We start from the raw sequence: 24,336 nt of genomic DNA on the forward strand, positions 1-24,336 counted from the left end.
CTAATTATTCAAACCAAAACAATGAAAGTCTTCAATTTCTGAAACTCCTTTTTTATTGGTTTAAGGGCCAATGTTATCATTGGCCAATAATATACAGGAATTCGTGTTGAGCTTGACTCACAGGTGAGACATTCTGTACTAGCCTTCTAACTTTGTTTCTTCTTGATTTAAATACAGGTCTTGTTAATGCAACTTTTAAAGGATGGAAAAGTGACCTGGCTTTCAGAGGAAATGGCAAGATCAAGCGAGAACTCACCAACATTACATTTAGTCTTCGAACGAGGAACGCGAATGCTGTTATACTCCACGCTGAAAAGGAGCAAGACTTTATCACAGTTGCTATCCAGCAGTGTCATTTAATATTTATGATACAAAGTGGGAACAGCCTGGGCAACCTGAGTATAATCAGCTCAAGAACAATTAGCGATGGTCTCTGGCATGAAGTTATTTTTTACATGATAGATCCCTGGATTGAGTATTCCAGGTGGCAGATGGTGATAGACAAGAAAGAAGAGATGGTGACAAGTACAGTTGTCAGTGGGAACCTGAACTTTCTGTTAGAAGGAACAGATATTTATCTAGGGAGTGGAGGCCCTAAAAAAAGAGGCAGCCTCGCAGGATGTTTGAACACAATGAAACTTAGTGGCATATCCTTACCATACTTTGCAAATGATAATATGCACATTATCAAGCCTCAGCAAGAACAATTTATCAAAATATCTTCCAGTCCTGTATTATTGGGATGCCCGACGAAGAACATCTGTGTATCCAATCCTTGCAAAAACAATGGAAGCTGTGAGGACATGATCAGTTACTATCAATGTAGCTGTCCTTCAGGCTGGACAGGCCTGAACTGTGAGGTCAACATCAATGAGTGTCAGTCAAGTCCTTGTATTCATGGCAACTGCACTGACCAAGATGCAGCATATAAATGTATATGTAAACCTGGCTTCAAGGGCATTAATTGCGAAGTGAACATAGACAACTGTCAAAAGCACAAGTGTACAAATGGAGCTACATGCATTGATGTCATTAACAGTTACTTATGTAGTTGTCCCAATAACTTCACTGGAAGATTTTGTGAGTAAGTAGAAATTAATTGTAAAAATTAACAATGTTGAAATTAACCTGTCTTTACTTTGCAGCACAGTTATAGTCTAATATAAAAGTAAACAATACATTTACTTTTGTTTTTTCATAACTATCTAGTTTCTTCTCAAATTGTCCAATTGATGATTCATTCTCGACATTTCCATCAACTTAGGGATTCACCAAGACATTATACTCAGCCTGACTGTTGGCCTTTTTGCAAGATGTTTTGAGTCCATGAACATGTTTGTATCTGTGCAGAACTATTGGGCAATTGCAGGCATTATGCATGCCACATTATCCATTGCAACCTAGCAGGAAAACAAGTGTGTTATTAAGAACGCACAGTGCTTCTGACCACTTTGCTTGAGGCAAGCACTACTGATAGTGATAATGATGTTATTTTATCCATAAATATACCATTGTTTTTGGCATGCTTTCTACAAAAGATAAGTGCTATCTCAAGATAGTATTGAAATAGTATTGGCGATGATTAGTTTAACACTCTCACTTAACTCGCTGTAAACTTGAGATCACCCAAAAGTCTGCTGCCTGTGTCTTAGCTTATGGCAAATCCCAATTTCCATATCATCCTCATGCTCACTGACCCTGTGCTGGCTCCCAGTCAAGCAATGTCTAGATTTTAAAATTCTCATCCTTGTTTTCAAATCTCTCCATGGCCTTGTTCCTCCCTATCTCTGTAATCTTGAGGCCTACAACCCTCAGATATCTGTACTTCTCTAATTCTGGCCTCTTGTGCACTCCCAATTTTAATTGCTCCGCCATTGGTGGCCATGCTTTCAGTTGCCTAGGCCCCAAGCTCTGGAATTCCCTTCCTATACCTCTCTATCTCACTTTTCTCCTTTAATACACTCCTTAAAACCTTCTTCTTTGACCAAGATTTTGGTCATCTGACCCAATATCTCCTGATGTGACTCAGTTTCATATTTTACTTTATAATGTTCCAGTGAAATGCCTTGGGATGTTTTATTATGTTAAAGGTGCTATACAAATATAAGTTATTGTTGTAGTAGCTTCTATGGTGATCTGAAATTGTGTTCCGTAGGTGGCTCATTTTTGGCAAATAGCTGGACAATCTTGCATTGAAAGCACTTCATCAAGAAAGTAAGAACACAGAAAGTAAGAACATGCTGATGGCACGCCAGTGGTGGGGTATGGTGACCAGAACTGCATGCAGCACCCTAAGTGTAGTCTAACCAAAGTTCAATGCAGGTTTTAGCATAACTTTCCAATTCTATCCTTTCAGGGATAAAGCATGGTGCTTGGTTTACTTCCTTCATGGCATTGCTATTCTGTGGTGCAACCTTTAATGATTGATGGACTTATCCTCTGTGATCTCTTTGTTCCTCTACCCCACCTAGACTTGCACCTTCCAAGTTATAAGTGACCTCCCTATCCTTCCTACCAAAATGTACTACCTCGCATTTATCAGTATGAGTTAGGAGACAGGCAGTGGAGTTTTGGCTGAGCAAACCTGGATTAACAAGTTTCTGAACCTACCCAGAGTTGATGTAAATGTCTAGAAAGAGCAGATGCACTCATACATTAGCCCTCTTCCCACCTCACTCACCCTCATCCCACTCTCCTGCCCCACTCTCTTTTCTCAAGACATTTATGGTTTAACTTCTGGGAGTTGTACTCATACATGTAAGTGCAAGCCCTCTCAGCTGGGAAACCAAGTTGGTCTTGGAGCTGAGCCAAGTGAACAATGGGCTGCCTGATGGAACAAGTACTGAAAGATTTTTATGCTGATAACTTCCCTCAGTTCTCTTTTGCTCACAGTAAAAGAAAATATGAAAGCAATAGGGATCCATATAAACTGAGTTCATCACGTCCTTGGCACCAGTTCCCCCTTTTCATGACATTCATTCAATTCAGTTCATGCTTTAAGATGGTGAAGCCATTTTTCAAAAAGCTAATCTTTAATATTTGGGTTCTAATTCTTTATTTGGTTATTGGCTGGCAAGCTAATGATAATTGATGAGCTCAGAGATCATTAAGTAATCTTAATTGCTGTTATAAAAATGTTACAGATTTGACTAGTTTAAATAAACTCTAAAGAATCTTCATCAACACATACCCGAAATATTTCTGACCAATTTTGGAAGATTACCTCTTGTTTTTAAACTCCCATTTGAAAAATTAGATGATGTATTCTTAATAAAACTGGAAAGTGAACAAATAACTGCTGTAATACCACTGCTACAAGACTCTGTTTCAGATTCTTCATAATCATTTGCAAGGGACTAGACTCAATTAGCTTTGTTTAAGATATTACATTCATATTTGTATTACAATCCAGGCTTTTTCCAGGAGTGTTTTCTTGTGTAAACAGCCTGACAATAACTAGACCACAACTTGGAATCTGTGTCTCACTCTGTGTCATCCTGAGTTATCATGGTCCAAGGTTAATAATGGTCCCATGAACTAGTAATGGGGCTTATTCTGGTCTCTCATTGAAATTAAACTGGACAGTGAAAAATAGCAAGTGCTAGATTCACTTTGCCAAACTGTATTTAGTTAGATGATTTAAAAACATCCTGGAATCATAGGCTAATAAAGCACAGATGAAGGCCATTCTATCCATCGAGTCTATGCTGGTTTCCTTGAAGCGCAATCCAGCTAGTCTAACTCACCTCTAAATATTACATAGGATTACATAGGATATGCAACACAGAAACAGGCCATTTGACCCAATCAGTGCATGCACTATTTATGCTCCACTCAAACCTCCTCCCACTTATCTTCATCTATCAGCCTATCCTTTATTCCATTTGCCCTTATATGCTTGTCTAGTGTTTTCTTAAAAGCATCTGCACTATTTGCTTCAACCACTCCCAATGTTAACAAGTTCCACACTTTCACCACTCTCTGGGTAAAGAAACTTATTTTGAATTCCCTATTTGATTTACTGGTGACTATTTCATATCAATGGCCTCTAGTTTTGCCTTTCACCACAAGTAGAAACACTATTAAGTCATCTTTATAAAGCACAATAATAATTGTAGAAGATTCCAGCTTTTTCCAGCATCATGAATATAGAACATGGTGGATTTTAACTCAAAGAGGGTTTCCAGGTAACCATTCCAGTGAGTTGAGACCTTTCCCCCACAGAGAGAGTGAGAGGCCACATTTAAATGTTACCAGTCAATTTACCGCCTTGAACAGGGGTGAAGAGGGCAGAGAGTGATTGCCATCAAAGGAAGATCAGGCAGCCTTTCGCTTGCTTCTAGGTAAGTAGCAGAGTAGATGATTTCAGGAGAGTAAGGGAAGAAGAGAGAGAGCCCAGGGAATAGAAAGTTGTGGCTTTCCTTGTGGGGCTTGGAGGAATACTTCTGTCCCACTCAGCCCAACAATGCAGATATTTGACTTTCTCGGAAGGCCTCTTTGTCTTTTGTCCAACTGCTGATCTGCTTCAGCTGGTAATAAGGACATAGTGGCTTCTCTACTCAGGCCCTGGTTAAAATGTCTTTGGGATCTGACTGGTGGAAAAGCCTGTTTTAGGTGGGTGTTTCATTCACCTGCAAAACTCTGCAGCTTATTATAGCAGGAGGATGTTGAGTTCTGAGTAGGTAAATAACTAGCTTGATTTTATCTGCCCATCTGCCTTGCTGAACAACACAATTTCTTTCAGGAGGAGATATGGAATATAAAAGTTCCATGTGCTCACATGAGTTCTATGCATCCCAACATATATTGATCACTATTTTCAGCTGACTAGTGATACATCCTTGTGCTTTATACCTTTAGTTCCTTCTGATATAAAAGTTTTCCTTTTCAGGATGTTCTTAGCTGCTAACTTTATCCAGATAAATCATGCACAAAAAGCAAAGTAGCTGCCAAACAAGTTGTCACATAATTGCATCAATCTTAGGAAATAGTGAGCTATATTTTAACAGGCCAGATTCGGATATCACAATAGTTGTTCTACACATCCTACCCAAGCAACTGCTGATAATTCTAGGATTTTGGCCCAGAGGGAGATATAATTTGTGTATAAAATTATGTGGGGCCTAGATAGAATGGATAGGAAGCACCTACATCCATTAGCAAAAAGGTTAACAAGGGGGCATAGATTTAAAGTAATTGACAGAGGGATTAGAGGGGAGTTGAGGAGAATATTTTTCAGCTAGAGGATGGTGGGGAGTCTGGAACTCAATGCCTGAAAGAGCATTAGAGGCAGAAACCCCCATCATATTTAAAAAATGCTTGGAAATGCACTTCAGTGCTGTAACCTTCAGAGCTGCAGACTAAAAATCAGAAAGTGGGATTAGGCTGGATAGTTCGCTTTCAGTAGGCACAGGCACAATGGATTGAATGGGTTAAATCACCCACTTGGATTGAGCCAAGCCTTTGTTACATTATTAAAGACATTGTCAAAAAATTCCACTGATAATAACTCCCCTATAATGTTTGTTGAGGTTCTTAACATTTTTAAATTAAATTTTTAATTTATTTCTTGTACTGCAGTTTAAAATTCATGTGATGGAGATGGTTTGAAAAATAGCTTTAGTAATGCTTAGTCAGTGAAACAGTGTGACTAATAATAAACTGTTTTAATAGTGTCTGATCAGGTGCATTGCATCAAAGCATCTTTCAGAAAAATACTGCACCTATAATCAAATTAATCTTTCAGATGCAAAATCTGGTTTAAGAAAATAAATGTTATGCTTCTTTTTTTCAAACATGCATAACCTAGTACAGGGTGGTACAGTGAATTACCAAACCAAATTTCATTTCAAATCGTTGGATTCAAATTTGCGCCATATGGAAAGAACAACAGCCTTCTTTTTTTCTTACAGGTGCTATGCAAACCGAGTCTCACCAGTTTCAATTCAGCGGTTGACAGGCACAAGACCACAGTATAAAAGTAGCCCAATTCTGAAACAGTTGTCAATCAATTAGCAGCTTCACTCAGTAATGGATTGAAAAATAGAAGTTTCACAGGGGTTCAGTACAGAGATTTTTGACATCTGTCGGGGTCTGCAAAGGGTATATAATTGTCTATCATAGAATCATACAGCGCAGAAGACCATTTGGCCCATCATTTACTCATGAGGTATCTGGTTGGGGAATAGTCAATGTTGAAACTGAGTAGAAAATATAGAAAATGTTCCATTCCTTTGTCTTACGTCCTTTGACTTTAAGTTTTTTGTAAGTGAACTGAAGGCAGACAACCAAAGTGGAATATTGATCTTATTAATTTCTCAGAACTTGATAAATGGAGAGTGGAACAGCAATGATTAAAGTTGAAGCAGTTCACAGGAAGCTTGCTAGTTGGACAAATTTATTTCCCATTATTTGGAAATGGAAAAGGGAATGGAGGACCTGCCATGAATGAAATAATCCAAATAGATACAATCACCATAAAAATTATATCTATTTCTTGTACAACTGGCATGAATCGAATGAAAAAGTGGCGTGTCTCCCCCTCACATGGAAGTGCTACATGGCCACCAATGTGCCATTGTCTGCTGTGGGTTTTGTATCTAACATCAGGGTGCCTAGTGATGCCCACTACTGCAAAGATAGGGAAAAATATGTTGAATTCTCTGATACCAACATTCCTAGCCTTTGTGAACACAAACACACAGAAACAAAGGCGAGATAAGCACACTTAGAGACGTGACTGCACTGAGATGCTTGGATAGTTTAATCATTATTAGTAAGTAAAATGATTAATTCATTCAAATTTTCTTTTGTCATAGATATCCTAGATTATCTGCTGCATTCTGCATTGATGAGAAGAAAAATTGGACCTGTTATAATGGGGGAAATTGCACTGATGGGAAGAATACAAGGTGTATCTGTCCTATGGGATTCACTGGAAGCCAGTAAGTGAAACACAAGTTGAAAGTGCTCAGGACCAGTCAGCACTAATGGGAAAGTGATGCTGGGAAGGAGAAAAAAAAATCAGAGAATTAGACTGTGGGTTGCACCTAGCTCCGAGCAACTAAATCAAGATCAGTATTGGTAGGAACCTTTGCTTAGCTCACCTGCACAGCCATTCAGTTATGAACAGTACTAGATACAAAGACAGGTAAATAAAATCTGAGCAATACAATTAAAGGAGGAATCACTGTCATCTGGGGAGATACAAAGCCTAGAAAATCTCAGCAGTTTATTTATTAATGCATGTATTATGTGTTGAGCTTCATGAACAGAGGGTAAAGTGATCAACTGTTTATGAATAATTTTGCAGGGAACAATAGTCCTTTAAAGTTAATGTTAAAATAGGAATATTAAAGGAATATGATAATATACACATACTTGTGACTTCTCTATATCCTGTATATTTTCTGATGACAGTTTTATTAGAGGAAATTCTAGAATCATCTTAAGGTTCTAATTTTTGTGAAAAGCATAAAACAATATGTTTGACTGAAAGTTTTTATTCTGTCCACACCTTGCGTTTTGAATTTTGGGATATGATCCTTTTAAATAATAGCAAGAAATGGAAATAGTTTTCTCAATATCAATATGCTGAACATGTGGAGGAGGCGTTTGCAGCATTGTTAGGATGCAGGTTTGAATTCACGTCATGTTTTGCAATCGTTGTTATTTTCTGCTGCAGAATGGGTACAATCCTGGGCAATCTCAATGTCATTTTTCAGGGCTTCTGACCATTTTTTTCTATATAAAGGATTTGGCAGGCAGTTACATTTAAATGTTGGCTTTTAAAGCAAAATATATTCATTTACATTTCTTTACAAAACGTTGAAGTGAATCTTGTTAACAATCTAAAGGATTAGGCGTTCAAATTGCTTCTCAAGAGACTGTAAACAATAAGAAATTTGCTGGCCTTTCTCAATAATCAATAAACAGCCCATTGTGCTGGGATGACCCAGCCCATTAGCAGGAGTTCTCTGCCATCGAGCCTTTCCTTCAGGTTGTGAACACCGAGAGACAACAGCAGAGCCAAAAACACTCACTGGCAGTCAGGTTTTGAAAGAGAAAGCTGCAGGAGCGAGCTTCCACCTGACTCTGAAGGTCAAAATGCAGGAGGTGGTTCGAGGTTATTTTGTTTAACTCAACCAAGATGAGCCACTGATGTGGGGAAGCATAATGTGTTCATTATTTATTTTATATCATGAAGACAAATTGTACAGGTCCAAGTGAGTCTGATGATAACTTGCACTGTATATTCACTTGCTGTGAAATAAAGCAGCCACTTGATTCATATCTGGCTTTATCGTAACAGGTGTTTTTTCAGCCAGCCTTTGAAAAAATTACTGAAACGTTCATAAGTACACGTGAAAGACATGAATATCCAAGGAGGTACTAATGCTGTTGTACAGTTAGATATTAGATAGTATGGGCATACCCCAAGTATAAGACACTGAGACCACACAGAGGAATGCCTAGCACTACTGTACTCTAAACAGCATCTAAGATTCTAACATGTAACATTCTATATTCAGCAGTAGACAATGGTTTGAGATTTATTGAAATAGCAACAAATAGAAAGAGTACTAGATATTTAAGTACAATTCCACCAGTTCATTCTGCAAAGAAGTAACTATATTTATCTGATTGTCTGCTCTTATGTATTCAGTGCTAATCCATACAAATTCCTGCCAATTGCAGCACAGTTAGAGATCACTTGCTTTTGAATTACTTTTGGCTTAGGGTGGTGACTGAATAAAACCCAAAAGGGCAGTATTCCTTCAACACCAGAATAAAACAAATCTGCTTGAAATGCTTTATTTGAACCGAAGACATAAAATGCTGGACACACTCAACAGGTCAGGCAACATCTGTGCAAAAACAGAGTTTACGTTCTGATGCAAGGTCATGAACTTGGAACACAAACTCTTTCCCTCTCCTCAGATACTGTCTGATCTGTTATGTATTTCCAGCATTTTCTGTTTTTATTAATGTTTTATTTGAAGTCTCCTTCTTAACATCCTACAGATGCGAAGTCGACATTGATGAATGTGAATCAGGCCCTTGTCTTAATGGAGGTTTCTGCCAAAACTTACCCAATGAGTTCCATTGTATTTGCGACGTCAGCTTTGCCGGTGACCACTGTGAGTTTGATGTAAGCGATCTCTCCTTTTACATCTCTTTATTACTCTGGCAGCATCTTTTTCAGCTTCTTTCCTACCTCATAATACGAATGGATGATGAACCAGGAATTGAATGGGGTTGAAGCTCTTGAATAACCAAAGCAATGGATCAGTTTGTCTAAAAAATACAGTTATGGTACAGTTATGATATGCCACTATTATTCTTGATACGTCAAATTGTTTGGAAACAACTTGTGAACCCTGGGAAAACTCAAACTCCTTTTTGGCTTTCAAAATACATAACATGCATTTCCTCCAGATTATCTGGGGGTAATTATTCTGTGTAAACATTTAGCATTAGATATTTTAAAACAGAATTTAACACTCAAAGAATGAAGCAAAATACTGCAAATACTGGAATTCTGAAATAAAGACAGAAACTATTAAAAACACTCAGCTGGTTAAGCAGCATCTGTGAAGAGAAATAACGTTTCAGATTATAGTCTGTTTCTGTAACCTCTGTAACCTCCTGCTCCATTTTGTTTCTTTACTTTTTTTAACTCACTTATGGGATGTGGGTATCTCTGGCTGGGCCGGTATTTATTGCCCATCCCTCACTGCCCTTGAGAAGTTAGTGGTGGCGAACCTTCTTGAACCACTGCAGTCCCTGTGGTGTAGGTACACCCACAGTGTTGTTAGGGAGGGAGTTCCATGATTTTGACCCAGCAACGGTGAAGGAACGGTGACATATTTCCAAATCAGGATGGTATGTGGCTTGGAGGGGAACTTCCAGATTTAGGTTTTACTCTTGTTTTTCTGTTGATTTTGCTTTCAGATGGGCAGCTGTTCATCACTCTGCCATTCACATCTCCTATAGATACATCCTTTGGCCTTGCACTACCAAACTTCTTGTCATTTAATCTCTCCTGCTTTCCACCCTTTCACAGACCTCCCCTTTTGTTCTTTTTCCCACCCTCCCCCATTTCACTTACATAAAACCTATCACATCTCTAGCTTTTTCTAGTTCTGATGAAAGGCCATCGATCTGAAAGGTTGAGCAGAATTTCATGTACCCCCCCTGTCCCAGGGTGATGCGGGGGGGTCGTTTAATCAGGTAGGAAGGCATGGTGTGGAGAGCACGTTGACTTCCCAATCCCCCTGCTTAAGTCAGGGACGGGGTAGGTTGATGTTAGCCTTCTTGCTCCTTGAGGCCTTTAAGTAGCTAATTAAGAGCCATTAAAAGTCTCAACCCAGGTATGCCCTGGCGGCTTGTGGACCACAGAGGGCCCATTAATCACTCCTGTAGGAAGACGCACCTTGCCCTCAACACTGACCCCTCACCACAACCTGTGTCACCCACCTCCAGTGAGGCCACCCCACTTACCTCTCCTCCATGGACATTTGGGTATTAGAAAATTAAAGTTCACCTTCAGAAGCTCAATCACAAACCTGGTGTGGTAGTGGAGCTTCTTCCAACCAGCGACAAGTAATTCTTGTTGTCAACAGTGCTATCAGGCAGCACTTGCTTAGCAATGACCTGCTCACTTTCGCTCAGTTTGGGTTCCACCTGGGCCACTCAGCTCCTGATCTCATTACAGCCATAATTCAAACATGAACAAAAGAGCTGAACTCCAGAGGTGAGTTGAGAGTGACTGCCCTTGACATCAAGGCAGCATTTGACCGAGTGCGGCATCAAGGAGCCCTAGCAAAACTGGAGTCAAAGGGAATCAAGGTGAAAACTCTCTGCTGGTTGAAGTCATACCTAGCACAAAGGAAGATGGCCATGTAGAGACAGAAGAGCTGCCAGCCCACTGATTGGAGGTGAAATCCTCATCCTGTAGACCCCAGGAACTCCGACAGCAGGCTGGTAAGTGGCTGATTGGGATTTAAACCCATTGGAGTTCCCGGAAATGGCCGCGATAAGGGTGCCACTGGCTTTCCAGCTGTTGGATGGGACATCACTGTGGCTTTTACGTTCAGCCCATTAACTCTATTTCTCCAGAGATGCTACCTGCCCTGCTGAGTATTTCTAGCACCTTATGTTTTTATATCGAAAATATTGCTTATTTTGTTGTGGTTGAAATATATAAATATAGTGATTGGCTAATTATATTTTAGTTTCCAGTGCAGATTTAATAAAAAGGAACAATTATAGCAAGTTTAAATTCTTGGTTTTCTGAGGGTACACAGCATTGGCATGAGCAACTATTGCATCTTATCTTGATGTTTTAACAGTTTTAATTACCAGGTTCAGCAGTTCTCTTTCAGTTAAAAATAACAAACAATTAAAAATGGATAAATGATCCTGTTAAAAATTATTACAGGCCACTTTAAAAAATGCAATTTTACTCTACAGTTTCACCGCTGAGTACGTCAGTACGTTCCTGTACTAGTAGTCTATTAACTTCGGTACACAAAGCTCATTTTTCTGGCAAGATGCATAAAGATCTGTTTAGTTTTTTTTTAAAGAAACAGATTTTAAAAATTTAATGGTGCAGAAATCACTCAAAACTGATGAGATTTTGCAAGCTTGTGAAACGTGGAGTACCATTCATGTGGTTATTGTATTATTTCCAAATATTTGTTGCTTATATACAAAGGCATATTCATCTACATAGAACAAATGGAATTACATAAAATATTACAGCACAGAAATAGGCCATTCATCCCAATTGGTCCATGCCAGTGTTTATGTTCCATACAAGTTCCCACTCACATTACTTCATCTTACCCTATCAGCATATCCTATTCCTTTATTCTCACTACTCTCTGGTTAAAATAGTTTCTCCTGAATTCTCTATTGGATTTATTCATGCCTACCTCATATTTATGATTCCTAGTTTTAGATTCCCCACTTTTGAGTTTAGCCTATCAAATGCCTGCATAATTTTAAAAACCTCTACCAGGTCTCCTCTGAGTGTTCTTTCTCTCTAGAGAAGAATGTCCCAGCCTGTTCGGTCTTTTCTGATGTTTAATAACAATAAGAATACATCGAGTCAAAGAGTACAAAAGGCAGTATGGTGGTGCCACATGCTCAAACATCATGAAGTGATCTCCCAATGCCACCTTTTACCTGAACTCGGGTACAGGACTACGGGACATGCGTATTAGGACAGCATTGCTGGATGCCTAAAGCAAGACACTCACCTGTGCAGGGCCTTGGGAAAGTGCAGTGTAAGACTAAGTGGGTAGCTCTTTCAAGAGCCAGCACAATCACAATGAGATGAATGGCCTCCCTCTGTGATGTATTATGGTCTGATCTGTACTTTTAGCTGTAGGTGACAGCCAGCAAAGGGAAACTATCACTGAGAAAACAGGAAAATAAAATTATACTTGGCAGTGCTGTCTCAAAGCAAAATTTTCAGTCCATTCACAAACTGGCAAGGAAAGGAAAAGAAATTGCAGGTTATGCATTGGGATAACATTTGGAATAAAGACACTACAGAAGCCCAGGTGGTTCTGAATGAGTCTCACCATCTCAGATCAACTCTTGTAAATCAAATCCACCTTGAAATCACACTCCTACCTATATTGCATCTTAATTAAAAATTCTGACATTTAACATCCCCGGTCTGAATAGTAAATTGGCTAAAATGGTTTGGGACAGTTGGGTATTAGAAAATTAAACGTTAATGTTCACCTTCAGAGGCTCCAACACAAACCTGGTGTAACAGTGATGCTTCGTCCAATCAGTGACAAGTCATTCTTGTCATCAACAGTGCTATCAAGCGACACTTGCTTAGCAATGACCTGCTCACTGATGCTCAGTTTGGGTTATGCCAGGGTCACTCAGCTCCTGGTCACATTACAGCCTTGGTTCAAAAATGAACAAAAGAGCTAAATTCCAGAAGTAAGGTGAGAGTGACTGTTCTTGACAACAAGGCAGCATTTGACTGAGTGTGGCACCGGGGAACCCTAGCAAAACTGGAGTCAATGGGAATCAGGGGGCAAACTCTCCACTGATTGGAGTCATACCCAGCACAAGGGGAGACGGCTGTAGTTGCTGGAAGTCAGTCACCTCAGTTCCAGCACGTCACTGCAGGAGTTTCTAAGGGTAGAGTCCTGGGCCCTACCATCATAAGGTCAGATGTTCGCTGATGATTGCATAATGTTCAGCACCATTCGCCACTCCTCAGATACCGAAGCAGTCCATGTCCAAATGCAGCAAGACTCGGACAATATCCAGGCTTGGGCTGACAAGTGGCAGGTAACATTTGTGCCACACAAGTGCCAGGCAATGACCATCTCCAACAAGAGAGAATCTAACCATCACTCCTTGACGTTCAATGGCATTAGCATCGCTGAATCCCTCACTATCTACATCCTGAGGGTTACTATTGACCAAAAACTGAACTGGACTAGCCGTATAAATACTGTGGCTACAAGAGCAGGTCAGAGACTTGGAATACTGTGACAAGTCACTCCCCTCCTGACTCCCCAAAGCCTGTCCACCATCTACAAGGCACAAGTCAGTAGTGTGACGGAACACTCTCCACTTGCCTGGATGAGTGCAGCTCCAACAGCACTCAAGAAGTTTGACACCATCCAGGACAAAGCAGCCTCCTAATTGGCACCACATCCACAAACATTCACTCCCTCCACCACTGACACACAGTAGCAGCAGCGTGAACAAAATGCATTGCAATAACTCACCAAGGCTCCTTAGACAGCACCTTCCAAACCCACAACCAATTCCATCTAGATAGACAAGGGCAGCAGACACTTAGGAACCCCACCACCTGGAAGTTCACCTCCAAGCCACACACCATCCTGACTTGGAAATATATCACTGTTCCTTCACTGTTGCTAGGTCAAAGTCCTGGAACTTCCTCCCTAACAGCACTGTGGGTGTACCTACACCACAGGGACTGCAGTGGTTCAAGAAGGCAGTTCACCACTACCTTCTCAAGGGAAATTAAGGATGGGCAATAAATGCTGGCTTAGCCAGCAACAACCACATCCCATGAATGAATAATAAAAAAGAAATTCTCATCAAGGTACAGAGCATTACAAAGCAAATTCACTGACAGGTACATCTGCCATAGTGTCAGACATGCAGCACCTCAGGATGTTCCAACTTCAAATGGCTTCTTCAAAAAAAAAAATTGTTTGCAGAAATGTTGGCATTTCTGCTGACCCAGAATAAAAGTTTCAAATGGCAACAGCATGAATTACAGAAATTGATGCCATCAAAAACTGCACTTGCATCAGTGGCATGACATGAAAATTCGACTCAGAGCCCTTGCTAAAGTATAAACACCTATTTGCACACTGATTTCCACTGTTTTGAGTGAAGAGTAAGTCTTTCCCTTAAAACGTACTTCTCTGGGAAGTAAGAATTAAATTGAGCAAGATTCCACTGACTCACAAATAGTTACTGCTGCAGAACATTTTAATTTTTTCAGCAGAGTTTGTAAGAGGTTATAGTTGAGTCTAAAAGCAGGCTCTAAAAATTTTGCTTCAGTGTCCAGTCACAGAACAAGCCTAGCATCGGTGCAAAGTGGCTTTGGTGTAAATCGGGAATATTAAACCCACTCCAAAATTAAGTGGAATGAAACTACCTCCTTGAGGGAGTCCCATTTCACTTTCTTATGGTTTCATGTTGAGCACTGTTGTCAGATTCAAACTGCATTTACAGCATCAATAAGTGCAAAAAAGTATAGTTGTTAATTAAGCACACCATAAGTAACTCAGTCCTATGAACTATGGAAACCCTGCCTGCAATTGTATTAATCAAGTATTAGGACCATGCATTCCTTTGATGGTGGTTGCAATAAGTCAGTCAACTATCTGAAATGTCCATCTAACTGTCCAAAAACCTCTTGGTTTCCACTTCACTATTTCACCAGCAGTTTAAAAGCAATCAATAAGTGATTTACGATTCATGTGAATTATATGCTAGATCTAATTGCAGTTTGTTTTTGAACAAGATTCCAACAATAATTTTTAAAAATCTAAGCACAGTGGTTATTTTAAGCACTACCTCTATAAGCATTTATATTTAAGGTTTAAAAATGTTCTGACCATTATTTATTTCATATATGCATTTTATATATGCTTGTGCTACAAATATTTTATATTTTTCCTGTTTTTTAAGTTATATTTTTGACTAAAGATGAATAATAAAAAGGCAAAATAAATAAACCATGAATTAATGTAATGCTGGAGCAGGCTAGATGGGTTATATGGCATAACTCCTGCTCCTACTGCTTATGTTCTCATTTGTAATGAAGCTGCCTGGTCAGAAAACACAGACCAAGGAAATTATGAAGTGCGCACAATGTGAAAAATGGTCACTGTTTTATTGAATCAAAATAAGACATGGGAATACCTGGGTCACTCGAGTTGTACTTGTGCTTGTCCTTGTCCCACAGTTTGTACACAGATTTACATCGGTCTTTTTTCAGCAACTTGAAACGATAAAATTCCTTAATAGCCACCAACTCTAGAAAGTAGGAATGTGTATCGACTTGATTTCTTGTGGCTTACCATTTATTGTTTATTACTAACTTCATCAATTATTTCTAACATTCCATGTCTCATTACTTCATTTCTCTGTCTGTGTTTTCTTGACTAAACCACATTATCATCTGATGCAATTCCAGAAGATCAACAGCTCCACTAATTCCTAATACGCATGATTTTGTTCTGCCTTTCTCTGTACGTATGCCAGTCCATGCTTTTGGGGCATATGCCACTGCTATCATATGAAGACTTAATAAACACAACCATCATTGCTGTATCTCTGTCTCTCTCTGTCCTTTTGCTTTGTTTAATGTCAAGCACGTGTATATGTAAAAAACATACAAAGTTGCTCTGTGCAGCCTGTGTATTGTGTTTATTGTGATCGTATTAGCGAAGCATCATTGCATTTTTTTGCCCACACTTCCAAAATTCCTTAATGGTACGAACTGCTTTAACTCATGCAACTATTTCCATAATTGCTTCGGGTACAAGAAAAGGGCAGGGAAAAGGGATTAGAACAGTTCCTGTGGGGAAATAGCACTGATATAGCAACAAGGCCTATCTTACATTAAATTTCAGTGACTCCATAACTCAGAAATCCAGGAATAATGTTGGTTTTTGGCTCAGGAAGAGGTTGTTGGATTTGATAAAGGGCATGAAGCAATATTATTGATGCATGCCTTTCAACATATATCACATTTATAACAGTCACTATAAAGATGTTGTTAAGGCAATGTGATGGTCAACATTGGTCTAGTGTAGAAAAGTGAAGGAGATAATTTAAAGAAGGACTCAACTATTTTAATTCAGATAGCAATAAGGGTGCATTTATAGCGAGATGGACTTCACTGAACATGTTTAGGAATAAGAGGCAGATGATGACTAGGGATGCCAATAGCTTTTGGAGGACCACCAGGGTTCAGTGTTAGTCCAGGAAAGATATCTCTATCCAATAAATCTACCTCAACTTCACAAAGAAACAATTGGTGCAGCCAGCAGCTATGCTTCATCAAGAAGCTGCAGGTGCATTGTTCTGTATCCTGGAGCTACATTAAAGTAACATCTGTATCATGCTATCATTAACAGGAAAATTGATGATGTCATTGGCTTATTCCAGGTTCCTGCTGGTGAATATATTAACATTAGCACCAGTATACAGCAGCAGTAGCAATGGCAGCAGGAGAGGAGAGGTCAATAGACCGTTTCAAAATAAGTGCATTCTAAAGTTACAAAATTGCATTGAGTAAACCCATTGTCGACCATGTGTGGAATATCCCATGCATGTTACATAAAGGAATGCAACTCATCAACATCTACATAGTTTGTGACCACAAGCAAGGTGAATGCACAGTTTAGAGGCAGTCTTATCTCAGAGACTTGTGGAGACTTATACCTGGTTGGAAACAAATTCAGTGATTAGTTTTACAGTGATACGGGCTAACCATTCCAAAAGCGGCTCATTATACCACTAAGCGATCCCAATACCTCTCAGCAACATGTAGCAATTCACGTTTGAGAAGCAGCAATATCAGCAGGCAGACATTGAATCTCTTGTGATTTTTTTTCTTATAGAGGTCCTTAACGCACAACTACTTCCAGAAAACGTACAGATTATAGTTGTGCATTCCTGCAAATGTATTTCAAACAAGACAAATGGAATTAGTTCCCCTTTAATTCTTTTTATTCATTCATGGGATGTGGGCTTCACTGGCTGGACCAGCATTTATTGCCCATCCCTGGTTGCACTTGAGAAGTGGTGGTGATCTGCCTTTTTGAACCGCTGCCATCCATGTGGTGTAGGTACTGTTTATGCACTCAGAGTAGTCTTACCCACGAAGACTGTTTCACATTAGAGCAAGATTACAGGCCTACATTAGTTCCACTTAGCTTTACTTCTGTCGCAGTGTTAATCCAGTAATCCATGACAGATGCACAAGTGAGGAGGCAAAGTTTAGCAAAGGAGAAGTCAATTTTCATATTATGAAGTTTTTAGACTAGGAATAACCATAAACTTTGAAAATTAAGTGGTGTTACTTTCTGTAGTTGAGATTGGATTACTCCATGTAATGTCCAAAGGCACTACAATATAGGCTTGTGAGATCAGAGCCAGTTCTTCTTTCCAATATAATTATCAATAAGCCAGTGTTGTCAGTGTGGAATGCCTGAGTTGGTCACAAGACCTTGTTGCTTTATTTGCCAAAGTACAGTGTAAGCTGACAATTAGCCCTTAAAGATAAGCATTCATAGTGACCAGAAACCAATCATTACATCATTAGTGAGGTAGTCGCTATGCTCCAACTGTGTGAACTGCCATGGTCAGTGTTAACCTTGATTATTTTCCTCCAGCCAGTAACAGTAAGGTTGAAGTGTGTTTTTTTTTATAAGTGCTATAAGGTTCTGCAGCTCGGTCATGTCACACATAATACAATTCTGTTATTGGAGAAACTATGTTTACTCACCTGCCTTTCATGGTACAAACAACCACCACCAGATAGCAAGCTTTAGTGTTGTTTGAGGGACCATTCGCGACTGCTCAGATACTGAAGCAGTCCATGTCCAAATGCAGCAAGACCTGGACAATATCCAAGCTTGGGCTGACAAGTGGCAAGTAACATTCACGATATACAAATGCCAGGCAATGACCATCTGCAACAAGAGAGAGTCTAACCATCTCCCTTGACATTCAGTGGTTTTACCATCCCATGAATTAATAACACATGAATAAAAAAAACGTTGGTTAGGACATTGGGAAGAACTCCCATGTTCTTTGTCAAAATAGTGCCTGGGATCTTTTCAGTCTGCCTGGGAGGAAAGATGAGGCTTTGACTTAATGTATCCGAAAGACAGGTGTAAGGATAAAGCCAGTAACATACAGTAATAATGGAACACTAATTTATAGCACCATGGTATGGTGGCACAAGTTCATCCCTGCACTTACCTAATCTCAACCATTATGTCAGAGAAAGAGTCACATAGGCCTCATCCTAGATGTGGGGAAGAAGCACTCAATAGTGCCACAGTGGTGAACCTCCAAATAGTTGGCTGATGCATGACAATGTATTGGCCTGGGAATAAGAAATTTCCCCCCTCTTCACTCAGGTGGCAGTGCGCATGTCCCTGAAAGCCCTTTCTCTTTACAAAATAGAAGTAAATAAAGAAAATGTGCAGTTGTCAGGTGTATACAGTGAATGTTACAGTTAAATTGAAAGGAATAGTCTGCTATAAGATGAACAGAGACAAAGTACATGTGAGAATAAAGCAGGGTCGACAGAAAAGAGACCGGGGACGGAACAGCAGGATATTGCGATGAAAGGAACGTGAAATAAGAATGGAGATGAAAAGGAGAGAAAGAAAGAAAGGAATTGCCACAGATATGTAGAATGAAATGCATGAGCTAACATAGAAGAGGAATGTATTTTGAGGGTTTAAACAGAGAATCGCTATGGCTGAAGTTTTTGAGTTCTGTTCTCTCGAGATTAAAATGATAATGGTGCAGTTCATCAAATCTAGAAGCAGGCTGCAAATCTGCAGAGACAAGAAAAGCACCATTGTGTGGAGGTATACAGGTAGCTACTGATAAGAATTGGTTGGGATAGAGTCGGTTCAAACACAGGAAGTGCTATAAACTATGGGCAGACTTTCTGAAGAGAATTAGAGAACTACCAAAAGCAGCAAAGGAGATTGTAGTTGATGTGAATGCACTGTGAATTATTTGATGGTTTAATTGTTTTGAAGGGAGCTATATTATTTTACTAGGGAGGATAAAGAAGTGTGTGATTGTGGTAAAAGTACAGAATAGCAACAGGTTCACTGGAAAAACGTGAAAAGTTCTAAGGTTTGGATCTGCCCTATATTTTAATGGCAGTTATAGATATGAGGCTACTGTTCATTGTCTTGGATTTCACCATCAGTGGCAAAGTGGTGGTGGTTGCCTTTGACCTTCAAGAAAACTGCCCACAGAGATCTAACAACTTCTGTGATATCAATTTTCCTGTTCTCAATGTCAGGTTGAATCAGCAGTGTGGTTGACTCTTAACTGTCTCTGAAATGGATTGGCAAACCAATCAGTTATATCAAATCACTACAGAATGGACAGTAACAGTTCAAGAAGATGGCTCACCACCAGTTTCTCAAGGGCAATTAAGGATGGGCTACAGTGATGTCCACATCCCATGAAAGGATTTAAAAAAATGTGGTATCAAGTCAAGGGTCCCTAGGCATCCAGCAATGTTGATGTCATCAAGCAGGGTAAGCAGCCAATCACATTGCAGTATTGTCTCAGACAGCAAACCAGGAAGTAAAATGTATTGATATCCTTCACTTTTTAGTTAAATCTTACAGAGAACAAAATAAATGATTGGGACATACAAATGTAATTAAGGTAGAAGCTGAAATATTATAAATACATTTTTAAAAAAATTACTTCAAAAATGTGAAACTTGTACCATGGAGAACTTTGAAATTCATTTTTCAGCAATAATTATCAACTCAGTACAGCATTAAAAGTTTTAAAACTTGGAATCTTGTCTGCAATCCTTTCAGTCATTCACTGGAAGTTTAAATTTCTTTTTAAAAGTTATTGGTCTCTACACCATTAAAAAACCTAGCCACACCTCATTTCATGAGTGTAACATTTTCAAGGCTTTTACAGTGAGATTAATGGACTAATGAGGTAAGTTCTGATCAATTCAGTGATTCCTGCTTGATTGCCATCTGAGGGGACACCAGAAGTGATCCCTGTGGGAAGTGTAGCACCACTGACAGCAACTGCACATATGCAGACTTCAGAAGTTGCCATCAGTTTTGGAAGAGTAGTGATGGCATGGATTTTATTTTTTAAACAGTGTTACAACCTCAGTAGAGACAGATAACTTTTAAAAAGAAATTCAAACTTCCAATGAATGACTGAAAGGATCACACAAGATTTCAAGTTTTAAGACATTTACTGCAACAAACAAGCAATAAACAAAATTGACAAAACACTGTTTCAGTGGGCAACATATACTAGAAACACCAGATTAAATCCCCATTTAACATTTAAAACAACTGAAAATCTCCCCCCCACTGAATGTCCCTTAAGTAAACATTTCATTCTTCAAGAGCCCAAAGCTATTCTCAGTTCCATTTTCTCTTACCAGCCAGATAACCTATACTCCCCAAACTGACTTTCACAGTGAGGGATAAATTGGAGATCCCTCCCTCTAGCCAAAACCAGTTGAATTGTCCAGTTTTGTTTAAACTCTCACAAACTTGGTTTCTTCAATCCAAGGGCAAGCTTCCACCCACAACCTGCAAGGTGAACAATAGAGACTTGCTGCCTCTATTTCTCTGCTCTCTCTCTCGCTTTCTTTCTCTCTCTAAGATCCTTGCAGACTGACCCAGCCTGTCAAGTTCAATGATACTTTAGGAAAAAATGGCAACCCAATTCTACAATGGCTATCTATAAACTCTTCCACTCTCAAAGCCCATCTCCATGGCAATGTGAATCAAATGGCCATTGTATCCAGGTAGAAATGCCAATTAGATGCCCTCAAGACAGCCAACTCCATTCTAACTTGGATTTAAGTAGACGGTTCAAAGTAGACCGTTTACAAAACCTGACATTCCTAACACCTCCCCAGGACCTGGAGACTAACAGCCTATCCACCATCAGCAGAGCTGCTTTGGCAATTGTTTACAACTATGAATATCCTGAACCTTCTTCCCAGTAAAACAACCTTTCCACCATCCCCAATACCTCTCCTCCCCCACAACCCTGACTTTAATCTTTAACAACTAAGTCACCCAAGTTTGTTGTCAGCCAGAATTCAGAACAGGTCACATTTCCTCCTTCTTTCCTCCCAACAGTCTGAACATGCCTCTGCCCAGCTGCCAGAAAATTTTGATTTGAAAGTATTTTGAATGAACATTTTACAGAAATCAAATTTATTTCAAGTTCTTTCCCTTACTGCATGTTTTAAACTTATATGCAGAGCCTGAGAGTGTGGTGGAGGCAGGTTTAATTGAAGGATTCAAGAAGGAATTATTGTTATCTGAAAAAATGGAGAATGTGCAGGGTAACGAGGGGGAGATGGGAGAATGGCTCTAAGTGAATTGCTCATTCAGAGGGCTGGTGCAGACATGATGGGCCAAATGGCCTCCTAACGATTCTGAGATTCTGTGGCATGTGCATACAGGAGAGTGAGACTAATGGAGTTCTTTCAAAGTGCTGACATGGACATGATAGATTGTGCTATATGATTCAATGAAATATTTTGTGTTACATACACCACTTCCATTGTCAGACAGTGTTGTACTTAACTGGTCAAAGAACAATATAATGGTGACTGGAGTACATTGTGAACTTCACCCTTGATCCCCAGCTCTACCTTTTCAAATCTATCATGAGCTCTATGACCACTGCTCTCTCGGGCTTCTTGTCCAACTTCAAATCCTAGATTAGCTAGAAATTTCTCCAAATTAACATTGGCCCTTCTGCTCAACTCCCAAGACTCTCCATCATGGCCCTCAATTCCATTTCCTCTTTGCCTTCATAGGCTGACCTAACTGTGCAACCTCAGTGTTCTGTTTGCCTTGGGGCAAGCTATCAACATCCTAGGGTTTCCCATTGAACAGAAACTGAACTGAAGCAGCCACATAAATACTGTGGCTACAAGAGAAGGTCAGAGGCTGGGAATTTTGAGACGAATAACTCACCTTCTTACTCCCTTCTATAACACCGTTCCTTCACTGTTGCTGGGTCCAAATCCTGGAACTCCCTTCCCAACAGCACTGCAGGTGTTCCTACACCACATGGACTGCAGCGGTTCATGAAGGCTGCTCATCACCACCTTTTCAAGGGCAATGTGGGATGGCCAATGAATGTTGGCCTTGCCAGTGACACCCACATACTGTCATATCTATCGATTGTCAAGACTACCTAATTCTACCTCTACAGCTTTGTCCACAAACCTCTACCCCCCAAAGCCCACTGAAGACTTACTTACCTTCCCTCATTCATGGGATTTTCACTTTTCGACCGAACAGGTTAGAAATTTGATGGTGTCATGGCTGCCTTCAGGTGCTAAGTATCTAAATTTTCAATATTATGGATGGGAAACATGTTCATTACAAGCCAGAAATGTGCTGCCTGCCTTATTGATAGAGGCAAAAAAATGTATTCAGGGTCTGGACCTGAAACAGTCATTACGGCCTTTTGCATATGCAAATAATCAGCCTAACACCTGTTGAGGACTCCAATGCAAAATTGGGCTGCACTAAATGTCCCCAACTTGGTCACATGCAGACCCGTTTTCCTGTTGCAGCCAACACTGTATTCAGAAAAACCTGGTCTACTCAAGCCCCTTAAAAGGGTCACTGTGGGCCGCTACCAAAAATATGTGTTTGAAAATTAATTCACTGAATCTGGGGTCAGGAGCAATATCAGTGCACCTCTTAGCTCCAGATTAAAACCAGAGGCTGCTGTCACCCATTGCTCCCCTCCAGCACTTCCTCATCAACCCAGTTGCAATGTCCAGATCGTGCTTTGTTGCTACCACTGAGCCAGTGAACATTCTGACATGAGGAGTGCAACAGAAATGTAGGTTTCTGGTTTGAATTTGGTTCAAGTTAATATCATATTCATTTGGTTTTATTACTGATTGCAACAAGCAAGAAAAATTGGGCATGTTACATTTTTACCTTTTATACCTCCCCTGTCCAGATTGAGAGAAGCATGAGAAGAGCCTGAGGACAGGTTGTCTCAGGAACAGGGAAAGCTCAGTGCCCAAGGTTTGAGAGAGAGAAAATCAAAAATCAAAATAAGGAAAAGTGAATTCAGAATCCGTACAGCATATGCATGTGCTTCTGTGAAGCTGCATGACGAGTAAATCCTCAATCAGGAAAGACTGGTTGAAATATCAACTGATGTCAACATCAGCTCATACAGAGGCCTGTAGGCACAAAGCCATGATTCATCTTCCTCTTATTTTGGGACCATCTTTTAAAGCCTGCATGCAAATGTAGACAGCATGAAAAATGGTACTAAAATATATGAGGGTAAAGGGGCTTTTGTCAAAGTGTACATATATTAATTTCAGTCCCTTTTTAAATATTGGGCCCAATTTTAACTTATTCAAAACAACCCACATGTAAAATCGCATCCAATATCTCTACTTACAGTGTTAAAATGTTTTATCATGGCTGGGATTTTTCCGTCCCCACTGGTATTGTGCATGCTCGGTGGCGCAAGCGGACAACATGGTGCGATCGGTTTCACGACAGTATGACGGTTTGCAATCGTCCGCCCAGCTCGTCGATTGGCGGGCCGCATTTCCCACCATTGGACATCAGGACTTCACTGTAATACATCAGCATATCATGAAAAGGCCAGCCTACTGGACTTATCCCCCGCTGCTGGATCAACTGTCCACGTCAGCGGGAAAACTTGCCGACGTGTTTCACAACAGCACATAAGCGATGTGCACCTGGCGGGCTGCACTTCACTCGGGACTTCAAGGTTTTTTTGCCTACCTTGCTTCGGTCAGCACTCACAGTCATCAGCGCCAGGCTTCGCAGACAGCACCACATCACTTTTAGGGGGGCTCACGGATAGATCTCTGTGGGTGCATCCATATGTGGGTGGCTTTTCATTGACTGCAGGGCAAGGTCTTGCTTGGGGAAGGGGGACAAGTGGCCTCAGGCAAGGGAAGAGGCTGCAGGACAAGAGCGGTATGGGCGAAGGAAGGTATCCCAGGGTGTGGGGTGGGGGCCT

The 24,336-nt window shown here is 40.1% G+C and overlaps 1 protein-coding gene across 1 annotated transcript in view; it reads left to right on the forward strand.

The window, feature by feature from the left end:
• crb1 (crumbs cell polarity complex component 1) overlaps nt 1–24,336 on the forward strand; it is a 97,158-nt gene that overhangs the window by 60,701 nt on the left and 12,121 nt on the right. Inside the window, exons 9-11 of the mRNA XM_041208748.1 lie at nt 178–1,084; nt 6,819–6,944; nt 9,025–9,151. Coding sequence (XP_041064682.1) covers nt 178–1,084; nt 6,819–6,944; nt 9,025–9,151 — 1,160 coding nt within the window. The remainder of the gene's footprint in view (nt 1–177; nt 1,085–6,818; nt 6,945–9,024; nt 9,152–24,336) is intronic.

This window comes from Carcharodon carcharias, chromosome 16 (genome assembly GCF_017639515.1).
Source record: "Carcharodon carcharias isolate sCarCar2 chromosome 16, sCarCar2.pri, whole genome shotgun sequence".
Classification (NCBI taxonomy): Eukaryota; Metazoa; Chordata; class Chondrichthyes; order Lamniformes; family Lamnidae; genus Carcharodon; species Carcharodon carcharias.